Source organism: Bacillus rossius, chromosome 3 (assembly GCF_032445375.1).
Source record: "Bacillus rossius redtenbacheri isolate Brsri chromosome 3, Brsri_v3, whole genome shotgun sequence".
Classification (NCBI taxonomy): Eukaryota; Metazoa; Arthropoda; class Insecta; order Phasmatodea; family Bacillidae; genus Bacillus; species Bacillus rossius.
The window spans coordinates 79,356,446-79,369,447 of NC_086332.1; the positions used below are offsets into that span (position 1 = coordinate 79,356,446).

The window sequence follows — 13,002 nt, forward strand, 5'->3', positions numbered from 1 at the left end:
GCTTTAGTTGAAAAGTAAAAGATTAACACAGAACAATTAATAACGTACTTATTTTGAATACTTGAATGTCCGATATGTAACCTGTTAATGTTTTAATGCAGGGTGTTACATCACACAGTTATGCACAGCGGCTTAAGGCAATGAAATCTACAAGCTTCTAGTGGGCTCCAAACCACCTGTGTACTGACTCAGTGCCAATAAGAGTCATGTCGAGGTTTTGAGCTGGAACCCGAGACCTTCATCGCATGAGCGTGACACGTTTGTTATCACGGCCACCAAGGACCTTAAAAAGGAAAAACTTGGAAGGATTTCGGAAGAATGATAACATGGCAAAATCTTTTATTGCTCAGTTAGTTGAGGATTTGTAGTTGGAAAACTTGGCATGACAAGGTCAGTGCATACCAAATGTGTAAATTTCTAGAAGAAGGTGAAAGTGTGGATATATTTCTTTTGCAGTTTCATGTGGTAGTATAAAATCTGCAATCTACTGGTGTAGAGGTAAAAGGTGATAATAATATTTGTTATTTGCAATTAAATTTGCTCAAGTCATTTGAGGTACTTGTTACCTTGACTCTTGAGTTTGTGGAAAGTAAGTTATGAGCAGAAGATAAAAGTTTTTTAATGGTTAAAGGTTGGGCATTCATTTAACATGTGTCTGAATGCATCATCAAAATGTTTAACTTTCGATGCAGTGCAGTGGTTTTACAAGCCTTTATGAAGATCCCCAGAAACTAGTATGTAACATGTCCTCTGAAGAGTGTTTGCTGTACCACTAATCTAACTGCAGGTGGAATAATTTTAAAATTGTAACTTGAATTCAAGCACTGGTTCTACATAGAAACATGGAAACGTTGCAAAAATCTGTTGATAACTTTTTATATATGGTACTTTAGAAGCGGAAAAAGCACTTCATTACTCGACAATAATTCTTTGTAAAATCGCAAAACCATAATTTAAACCATATTGAAAGGAAGTACAATTGACTCTTGCGGATTACACTGGTACTACTACATACAAGCAACATTACAGCTTTTTGTGACTTTTATGACTGTGAAGGAGACATTCCCAAGTCATTTGGTGTCGTAGTGACTGTCTAAAACATGATGCAACATTTTTCTCCTTTATAAAACAAATTTGCTTCACTTTTTCAGCTAAACTGCCATGTAATAAACATATTGTTTACTCCAGGGGTAGTAGATATACCCAGTAAAAAAATTACATGCAACTATGAAAATGATGAGCTTTGTTACAAGACATGGAAAAAAAGGTTAAGTAGCCTTAACTGTTCCAAAACATGTTATAAAAAAAAGAATGCAATGTTGATGGTGTGGTTTGTACCATATACAGGTTATCAAATACTTAGAACCATTCTCTAAAGGACAGAGGTATTTCTTCGCCGTACCTAAGATTCATTCATTCATTCATTCTTTTATTCATTCATTCATTCATTCATTCATTCATTCATTTAGTTCACAAGAGTTTACATTGCTTCAATGGGACTTCGTTCAAGTTAAATATATGTACTTAATTTATTTAATGCACTATTAATTAAATTATATTCCAGTGTATCTAGGATAAAATCGGTTGTATTTTGAACATTAGTGCTATCATAAGTTGACCAAGCAAAATAGTGTATATTTTCTGCTGTGGAGAAGAGCAAAATTCAGGACAAACATATTATAAGCAAAACCAATTTCGTTAAATTAGAAATACAATTTTTCCGAGAAAAATTGTGATTGATTTGTGTTATATGTAATCTACATTTTTATTTATTTTAGTCATGTTCAATAAATTATTTAAAATGCTGCTTATAGATTCTTAAATACAAAATACAAAGACCACCATTTAAATTTTTGTTCCTGCATTTAGTATGCATAAAAAAATTATTAAGTGGTCTGATATACCATATGTAACTCATAGCATAGGCAATTGCAAAGTTGATAAAAACTTAAAAAGTTATATTATTTGCCAGTAATTTTTTTAGTTATGACTTTATATACATACTTTTTTCTCATATTCTAAAAAGCAGAAAATTAAATTAATGAGATAGCTATATAAAAAAAATATGGAAGGAATTGTAGCAATTATAGTTAACAGATTCAATTGTTCAAAGAAAAGAACTTTGCTCAAAATGGGAAACATCAAAAATTTAAACTTCAACAAGTTTCTGTTTAAAATATTAGTAAAAACTTTTTGTAATTTTGTTTGTTTCCATTTGATATCTAATTTGTAGTAAAAAAAAATTTCAGTCCATGTCACATGAAGTTGCATACGTAACTTACAGCTTTAGGGATATTTAGCCACTACTTTGAGTGCAAAATAAAAAAAAAAAAGGTTACCTATAATTTCTCTCCTGTTTGTGCTTTTAGTTTACAATCCTTAATACTCGAAGGAATATGTTTTGTTCATTAAGCCTTCTTGACCAAGTATACATGGCTGCACTTCGAGCCTTGGGGGAAAACATGGAAGATGTATCCAGTGATAGAGCAGCCTTCCGTATGTAGGTGGACGCGTGGACCGTTCTTGGCTCGAAGGTGACTTCCGGTGGAACGCACGAGCCGAACGCCCCACGTACCCACCTCCGCCCAGGAGGCTGCTCTTGCACGGCTACAACACCGGGCAAACTAAACAACCACCACATTCCCACTGGAAGACATCTGCCATGTTTTTCCCGAGGCCTTTTAAGTGCAACCTCGTCAAAGTAGGTCTTCTGGTGAAGCATTCAAAAACGACAACTTTGTCTCTGCTCACCGTAGAGTTGTTTTTGGTGTGTGAACAATATAAAAATCCTTTAGTTTGTTAAGGTAGTGAATGTTTCTCAACAGCTTAAAATCACAAATAAAAATTACACAAACAGAAAATATATTCACAAATCTTTGCATTTTTTATTAACTGAATGATTAATTAACTACAGTAATCATAAGTAGAATTTGAACCTCACCAAGCTCATACATAGTTGTTAGCAATATTCAAGGTGAAAAACCATATTGCTTGTACTCTTGCTGAGATTCCTTCTTTCCATGATACACTTTAATTGTGTTTATATTTTGTTTATGAAGTGACTTGAAGTTTTGTTAATACTGGTATCATGCAGATACAAGCAAACAACTTATTTTTGTCTTTGTGTCTTTATTGTAATTTTTTTTTCTTCATTTTTGTTTGAAAACATGGAAAAAATTATAGCAGAGATTCCAGAACTAAATATATATCAGTCAAAAAAATTAAACATCTTGGTTTTTAAAGCTATAAAGTTCTGATTATGTATTGGTTATTGTGTAAACTGTACTACTGAAATGCTAAGACTGTGCTGCACATTTCTCTGTATTAAGTATTTTTTGTTGTTATGCACACTTCAAAAAATAAGTCACCAGTTCAGATAATATATTACATGATTGATTGTTTACTAGTAACTATTTTCTGAAGGCTGACTAAAAATTACATAATAACTTTAAGTAATATATTTGGTGCAGTTAACCTTGTTAGTTACAAGTAAATATTTGGCAATATTGTAAAGGAATTAATAATAGTAGACACCTAATGTATGATTGTATACCTAATAAAATAATATTTTGATGTGTGTCAGCCATTTTAGTTAGGCTCAAAATAAATAATGCATGCAGAAACTTACTTATACAGATTATATTTTTAATTCATTATGCAAAATTATATAGCTCTAATATGATAAATATTTTTAACTTACAGATATGATATTTAACGATTGTAATTTTATCACAATTTAAATAACCCAGTGACTTATTTTAAATGTCATTCATTGGACCTGTTAATAAAAACATATGCATAAACTATAACATTATTCAAACAAGAAGTATAAACATCACATTAGAAAGGTTAATTCAGTATTATTTTACCTTTTTATTGTGCTTTTCTGTGTTGTAGATCTATGATCAACTGCGAGCCTTTCCAAAACATCAAATTCCAGTTTTTTTGAAATTTTAATAATGGGATGTACATTTTTCAGGCAGTGTAACTATTTAAAATAAACCGTACTTTAAGAAAACTGTGTAGAGTGCAGGTAGAATTCAATAGCGAGATCATAAATATGAGGTTAAATTGTACAATGAAACATGATTTTATACTCGTTGCACATGTTTAACATATATCGAGTTCTAAGAAAAATACGGTTTGGTCTTATCTTGTTGAGTGTTGTCCCGTGGAGTCTCATACTGTTTAGTGTTGTTCTGCGGAGTCTCAACCTGTAGAGTATGATGAACTGGACTTTTGAGGCAAATCGAGGTGAAGCTACTCACTCAACTCAGTTGAGTTTTCAAGTCTCGGTCTATCTCTACTAGTTCTTAGTGATTTGGGAAAGTTATGTGAAAAGCTGAAGCAAATGGAAGTCCATCATTTTATTGTCCAAAAAAACATTCTTAAATTCTTAATACACAGAAATAATTTCTTACAGATGGTGAACTCAATGTTTTGGGAGCCTTTTCAGTAAGCTTCTGCAAGTATGTAGGTACTGTTTTTTTTTAATTTGAATTAAATTTTGAATGGAATAAAAAGTTATTTTCAAATATTGAATATTTTTCAAATCAAATTTTGACATACCGTGAAACTTTTTTTTTGCACTTCACATGACTCCAAGGAAAAATGGCCCAAAATACAGTAAAACTAAAAAAAAAAAAAAAAAAAAAAAAAAAAACAGATGTTTATGGAACCATAAGAGAGAAGTTAAAAATGAAAGAAAATATAAAAATCTGATTATGTATTACATAAAACAGATTATTATTATATATTTTAAATTATAATCACAGATTATTTGTTACATATGATATAAAAATATATATGTTTAATGTTACAAAAAAAATATAAAATCTCTCAGTAAATCATGTTAGCTTCATACGTGTTACATTTTTTTAATTTATTTTTGTTTTGTTTATTAAGTTAATGAATACCTAATTGAAAAAGTGATTTGATTAAAAAATAATAATAATATCAAATTATTCCTGAATATTGAATACTTTTTGAATACTTGCAGACTCCTACTTTTCAGAAAATATTTCTTCCCTTGAGAAAGATAGGTCCAATTATTCCTCTTGTCAGATCAACAAACAACACTGAATCAATTTGTTGTCTACTGGAGAGCAGATGGAGGAAAACATTCAAAAAGCTTCTCTTTTGTTATAGTGACTTTTTAGACCAGAGATGGCCAACCTCACTGTTTTCATGGGCCAGATATTTTTGAAACTAATCCGAGGGCCTGAGACACATGAATTTTTATTACATATCTTATAACAATTTGAGGGTGCAGAGGAAAACCATGAATGTCAAAAAATTACAAAATTAAGATAGCCTAAGGTTGAAGAATGAGTGAAAGTTGATCCTCAGATTATAAATAAACAGGGTAAAAAACAATGGTCATCATTATGAATCTATGGAATAACAATGAATGTCATTTTGTTCTGTGTAATAATAGCACTCTGTGTGTAAGGTGGTAGTCCTGGATGATACACTTGTCATTCCAATCTGCTACAAGCCATGCTGGCCTTGCATGGAATTACACCACAGTGAATACAAAACATACAGAAAAGCCTGAAGTCAACAGAAACAGCCACTAAAGATGGTCGTGGTCATGACAGAACTAGACCACAGATGCTTCAAACTGAAATAACAGATAGTATTCACGAGAATATAATCTCTTTCAAAGGCAGGCATTCGCTTTGTAGTTTGAATAATTCTAAATGGCTATATCTTCCTGAAACCTTAAATATAAAGAAAATGCATCAGTTGTACACCAAGAAGTATCTAAAAACAAAGTTTTGTATAAAACTTATAGGGCTCAAGTTAACTCTAAACACAATATCTCATTTGCCTAATCAAGATAAGGTACTACATGCAGTAAATGTGATTCCTACAAAATCAATTAGAAGAGATTGATTAGCGAAACCAGGAGTTTGTATTAATGATGTATTTGCAGTGGCCCCATGTAGAAATCAAATAATGAGAGATTTCAGTACTTTGGAAACAGAACATGAGTTACTTTTACGTAAAGCACAAGCATTTTATAGTACCAAGTGAAAATAAAGACTTGAATGTCGATAAGTTGAACCCAGAAGCCTTTCGCATGGATTTTCAGAAGAATCTACATGTTCATAATATTGTTGCAAAAGATTTTTAATATCCTAGACAGTTATCTTTTACATTTTTAATATTTATTCTGTTTGTGCCTGAGGATGGAGACAGATCTCAGTTCCCGAAACGTCACAACTGTTTTCTTAGAAAGCTAACTGTGTTCGTTGTAGTGTCCTGAATCTGTGTTTTGTCACATTGCTGGGTTTCGCCTGTGCGTCTGTGTTGTCTACATTATCTGCTTACTTCATCGTTGAGTTCGTCTTGTTTGTCGCTGTGATGCCCAGGGTCATTTTTCAACTTCATTTACTGTCCTTATTGCTGCTGTCTTGTCGTTAGCCCACTGTGTCCATCTAAGCTGTTATATATTTTTGATTGATTCCTTTCATGGAATTTTCTGTGCTGTTTAAGTTTTTTATTTTAGCTTGTTTTCTGTGTAATTGCATGTTCATCTTTTTATATTAATCTTATGTCTGTTAATGAGGTTTCTTATGACATACAGTGTAACCAGCAATGGCGTATGTCCAAAATAACATCTTGAATCAATCTTTACCATTGCAATAACCATTCAGAGAATGTATTCACATCCTGTCATCCTCAGAGTCAATCTTTTATACTTACTCAGAACTGTGTAGGAAGAAAGGAGCAGATTAGGTGGCTCCAGTGTTGTGGAATTTCATCTGCAATTGGTTAGATGGTGGTGTAGATGAGATGGAAATTTACTGTGATTCCTGTTGTTGCCAGAACAATAATTATACTATCTTCCATTTTCTACATTATGTGGTACATTTCAACAAACACTTGAAAAAAGTGACAATGATGTTCCCTGAACGTGCCATTCATTTATGGAATGTGACAGCAACTTTACTTTAATAAACTAGAGAGCGATGGTTGAGACTCCATCAGGCTGGAATGATGAAATTATTAAGGTACTATTGAAGGTTGTTTCATGTGAAAGTTAGTGCTTTTTTCTAGCTTGGACCGAATTCTTGACCTCCTTGAATGCTAAACAGTGCCCTTTTGCAACAATGTCAATAAACGTTTGGTCATTACATAGACTCATTCAGTATCAACTTACACACAATGGCACCTATAACACTGCAGTTTTGATTACTCTTGATTACAAATGGCATTTAACCAGAATAATTCAGGCTTCCTCCTTGTTTATGTGAAGAGCTCATCCCTATAAACGAAACTAAGTACAGAATTTTGCTGGTCTTGAAAAATTTATGTTAAATGAAGAAAAATTGTAATTTTTAACTTTACAACACAGAACTTGAGCAAGTGTTGACTACACAGTTTTAAATAACCAGATTTCAAAGTACTGTTACGAACGTGAGCAAGGCCCCGACACGTGAAGGTGCACAGCTGGCTGACATCATGTGGCCGTGCAACATGAGACGTTCCGCGCGCACCTGGGTCGCCGCTTCCCCTCCCTCCAGCCCTCAGCTCCCCGCACGGCGCTGTTAGTTTGACATCCGGAACCTGACATCTGCGGAGTTACACGAGCCACCAACACGTGTTTCGAGAGATTTCTGCCGTCGGGTCGGCGCGGAATGACGCGACATGCCCCAGCCGCGCTCGCGAGTTCTAGAAATGGTGTCTGTGATATATAAAACGAGGACGCCGGCCTCAGAGTCAGTTCAGTGGAGTCGGGAGTTTTTCCGCGGCGGAGTTTCCGGGCGATAAAGCGGGGAAGTCCCTGGACTAAGGTTCCAGGGCGAAGAGTTCAGTTCCGGGCGATAGTGTCGCGGGCGCGGTGTAGTTCCAAGTGAAGTTCCCAGCGAGGTGTCGTGTGGAATCTCGGCGAAGGGAAGTGCGACGGCGGCGGCGAGAGTTGCGCCAGAGGTGCGTCCCAGCGAGGTGTGCGGTGTGTAAAACGAGTGACTGGGGAAGCAAAATTTTTAAGTACAATTGATTAATTGGCATTTTTAGATTATTTGCTAGTAATGTAAATAGTGGCAATAAATAAAACTGTGTGTGCATTAAAATCCTTAATTGGGCTATCCTTTACGAACTAGTAGTATCCCAAGACGATTTATTTCATTTTTAATAAATCGTAACAGTACTATAACAAAAAAAAATATTCAGTTTGTTTCTGAAACAACAATATTGTGATTTAATAGGCGAACAGTTTCAGAAATTGTGTTTGCCATACAATGAACAACCATTTGTTTAAGCAGTCAAGAGTCCAATAACATTAATAACCTACCATATTTACATATTTTAGTTCTGTTATTTTTTTTGAAACGGTGATATGTTAATCATGAGAAAAAAAAACCTTGACTTAATATAGCATGTCGTCTTTGACATTCATGCTGATGTTGATGATTACACTTGTATACAGGGGCGCAACAACTAAATTTCCAAGGGGGGGGGGAGGGGAAATATACCTTTTTATAAAGAATCATCGATCCCCCCTATTGAAGTGGAGTCCCCCGGGAAAATTTGTATTTCAAGGTGGAAAATGGTGCTATTTAAGCAGTTTTATTATCTAAAAATTGATTACACAGCACTTTATTTGGTCCCGTTTGCCCCCACTTCAAGGTTTGAGAGGGGGGGGGGGGGCAAAATACCCTTGCGCCCCCCCCCCCCCCCTCTGTTGTTGCGCCCCTGCTTGTATACATATGTATATCATAATTTCGTACTACTCCTTAAAGTAAACTTGTTGACTATCCAATAATCTAAAGATAATTTTTATAATATTGTATCTTTATCCAAACTAACGTTAGAAACTTTAAATTCCAATTTCCCAATAACATGAAAAAAGGGCATTCATTGAATTTCCCGTGTACCCTTCAATATTTGTCATTTTATTCTGTACAAAATCCAAAGAATTCAATATGGGGCATGTGATGAAAGAAACAATAAATTATATGCTTAAAAAATTATAGATTATTTATAATAAATACTTAATTGTAAAAAGAATAACTGTGAAACAACTTATGAAGGTAAAAAAATAATTATTAATATTTGTTATATATTTGTGGTAAAATAATGTGGCTAATAAACACTCCCTGCTGACCAGTTATTCTACACACGTGTGACAAAAAATAAACAACAGTTTGCCATCACACGTATGGTCCTGTGCCCAAAACCTTAGGGTGAACTCCGTGTAGTAGATGCAAATTTCCGCTAAGAGCACTAGGCTAGTCTCCAGAGCTAAACACGAGAGAGGGGTGGGTCATTGGCCCACTATGGTACACTAAGTTCGAGGCTGCGATAGTTTGGGACCTATTATAACTATTATTGCGTCTCTCCCCTGCTCAGCTTAAGACGCTGATGCTTAACTAGTGTGGGTAGGTGAAAACACTACAAATGATTAAAACTGTTTGGTCAATATACTTTAATCATACGCGTTTGTCGGGACGCTACAAAGCCGTGTTGGCTCATCAGTCATCACACACACTAAAAAAATATACTGTAAATACTTGTCACCTGATTCTGTGACAGTCTCTTTAACCACGCGTCCTGCGGACAGTACGCGAGATACCATTAACTGGTCTGTTCCATGGAGTGGGTTCTACACCCAAATACCTGTATAGAATGATAGTGCGGTCGGTAGGAGTGTGTGCGACGCAATTACCCGCAGATCTCTGATGAAAGTCGGCCAGTGCCGTAACTAAGCAAACCACGCGCGGGATGGTCACCCGGCAGTTGAGCTGTAACGGGACAAGGTTGATCTCAATGGTTAGCGTAGACCAAGGCTCCCACTTAATCGCTCACGGAACAGAGCGACTCAATCAAAGTGGTAACACTGGAGGCTCTCCCGCGACACGAACCGCGTGTGCGCCAGTCCACGGCTGGATGCAGACACAGTTGTCTACACAAGTGATGCAGACTGCCAGGGAACATCCTCTTGCCAGTTCCATGCAAACAATACTTAGATATTCTTACGTAGACTTACAGACTAAGGTCTTACAGCAGTACTCCATAATTATATGGCATTGAACACTAATTTAACAGGTTTTATTATTGACGTGATAATTTATGTTATTAATAATTATTGGCTGCTGGAGTTAAATGGGATATTTTTCGACACTTGCACTTAATATTACGTACTTAAACTTCCCCTTTCAAATAGTTTTGAAGGCGGTGCTCACAAATATTGAGTGTTGATTTACTATAAACACATCCTTACAGTGCACTTCCTTTTTTGGAGTTTTTCACCAGTTTAAAATGATATGTACATTCTTACGGGGGAAGGGTCACGTGGCCCTCCCTACAGTCGTTTACGGGCCCTGTACGGGTGTGAGCCGCCAGCTGGGATGGATATTAGCGGGTTGGGGACCGGGCTTAGTTACCGTAGGAGGTACTACGTGAAATTTACCTGATTATATTTCTTTGTTGTAAGATTCCTGAAGTGGACTGTACGAAACTATAGCACGGACCTGATCCAGTTGGCCATCACTGTTGGCCAGAACACCATATTGTTTAATGCATTTGGAAAAGTACTGTCAGTTGGGGTAACATTGGCGCCTATGGATGTTTCCAAGTAATGTTTGTATCCTATTCAAAGAGTTACATGTTGTTTCAAGAATGATTAAGACTATATAAGAGATGTTCTTCAGGGTAGTTGCCAGATTTCGCAGCAAGTACTTCGCACTGGGTTTTTTCACAGAATCATTCCTATCAAGTGCTTTCCAGCTCCTCAAAATCAGTGAAATCGAGCACGCTACGTTAAAGATACGACCTGAATTGCGTATTATTTTTTTTATAACTGATGATTAGGGGAAGTAGTGAAATACAAGTTAAATACATTCAACACTTCTGATAGAGATGACAAAACTTTAATACGATTTCAAGACATAATGGAAATTCTGTAACCAACAGAGTTACAGTCAGGTCAAGTATGTGGTCGCAACATTACACCAACAATGAGCGACAAGTTGTCGAAACTTCTAGAGAAGTTCATCAATTAATGACATTCCGATTTCTTTATTTTGTGATATTTTAGCCTTAATATGAAACTGTGGGTATTCTTACCACATAAATTTTGGTTTTAAGTGGTTATTTTTCATGAACATGTAATGATATGAAATAGTTTTTCCTCCTTTTGATGAAGTGAATTGATAATGGTCTAGATTGTTTACAAAATAAAATACCGCTTCTGTGGGTTGTTAAAGATGAGTCAAAGATATTTTTAAATTTATTTAATGCCACTGTTTTAACTATTGGTATATTAATTGAGTAACCATGTAAAACTACGCGGAAAACCATTTTTTTGAACATTCAGAAGCTTCTAATTCTCAAACCATTTACAGTAACAAAATGAAATTTAATTGTTATAAAGTAGTTTATGAATATTAATGTGAAAAAAATTTACTTCTTATCACTAACCCTTAAAAAATTTGGTTAGCCAAATGCTGCTGAAACTCTGCTTATCAGATAGCTAAGACAGTATAATTTAAATGTTTTGTGATTCAAGTACTTCACGGTTTGTTATGTTGAATAGATAACGAATGGACTTCGTCCTGCTAGAAATCTCAATCTTTCTCTTTCGAACGGAGGCTTAAGCTTGCTTTCCTTGTGTCACCTCATTCAGCGACTTTGCGTGAAGATGTCTCTAAAACTGTGGATGCATGTACTGTTTTACTGGGTGAACACCGTCTACTGAATATCAGCATTCATTAGGTTTAATTCCTGGCAGTGAAGATGGACCAGATATCACACACGCACATTAGCAAAGTACGTAAGTAACATTAAGTGCTTTGATTGTGAAATTCTATGTGCACTTACTCTCTCAGGAAAGTAGGAAGAGACTACGTCATGGGTTAGTTACTAGTAGTGTGTAGCATTGCATAACCGCGGCCTCCTTATATGTTTTTAATAGAACAAAAACACTTTATTTTGAAATATATGCTACGTGCAAGTGTTCAAGGCTGTAATTGATTTTGATGAAATGAGGTATTTTGTGGTTTATTAATGAACTGTTACTGTTGGGTTGTGGTCATAGCCGGGCCATCCTGAGATGTTCTAAGTGGTTTGAGGCGGGCTTCCTGTGGGTTGTCTGGGCAAGGTTGAAGAGGGAAAAAACTAGTTTGCATTTGTGAACTATAGAGCCACAACTGAAGGCAAATTAAATTTTATTATGCAGGATTTTCACATATGCTTTCCATACCCAACAGTGTTGCGATGAATGACAAACCATAATCCATATTTCTTTGCATAAGTTGAAATGACAGTGCAATAACTTTGGAAAGGGCGGATGTATTTTTTTTTCTAGCACGGCCGACATAGCCCTAAGCCCACGAGGCAACCATCTAGCGTGGTAAAGTTTTGGAAATAACATTACAACAGCTTTTTTTAAAATACTGATTGAAATATTCCCAATGAAAAATAAGTTGAACTGAATATATTCTTATCAATTTAATGTCTCACATATACATTAAACTTCTTTTTTACAGTGATTAAATAGGTTTTTTTTCGATTATGTTGCATATTGAGTGTAATGTGGGGCGTGTCGGGCACGGAAGACGTACCCCTGTCGCACTCGGTGCATGGTAGACAGTCTTGGATTTCTGGGTCTTGTTTTAGGTACACCGGCAGGTATTTGTACACGTAGAGTATTTCGTGTGGAGTGTACACGAGAATGAACTCCTTTGGTAGATAAGGTAACTCCGTCTCCTTGTCCAGACCTCCAAGAGTACCTACGTACTTTACCGTACGCCACGATTGACGAAATTATATTGGCCACGCTCACACAACAGGCAAACATTACCTCCTCTGTAGTCGGTCGGTGCGGGGATGAGGAACTGATGTAAACTGAATGCTCCGGGGCCGGCAGCCGGTATTTATAGGCTAAAAGGTTGGGTTACGGGGTACAGGGATCATAAATTTTGGGTGGGGGTAAAAGGTGGTGGTGGTGGTGGGTTCATTGCAAGAAATAATATTAATAATTTTTTAGAGAGG

At 35.7% G+C, this 13,002-nt stretch overlaps 1 protein-coding gene across 1 annotated transcript in view; it reads left to right on the top strand.

Annotated features, from left to right (window-relative positions):
• Positions 1-11,583: 11,583 nt before the first annotated feature.
• Positions 11,584-13,002, top strand: part of LOC134530946 (probable peptidoglycan muropeptide transporter SLC46) — an 87,378-nt gene continuing 85,959 nt past the window's right edge. Inside the window, exon 1 of the mRNA XM_063366282.1 lies at positions 11,584-11,778. Coding sequence (XP_063222352.1) covers positions 11,746-11,778 — 33 coding nt within the window. The 5' untranslated portion in view covers positions 11,584-11,745. The remainder of the gene's footprint in view (positions 11,779-13,002) is intronic.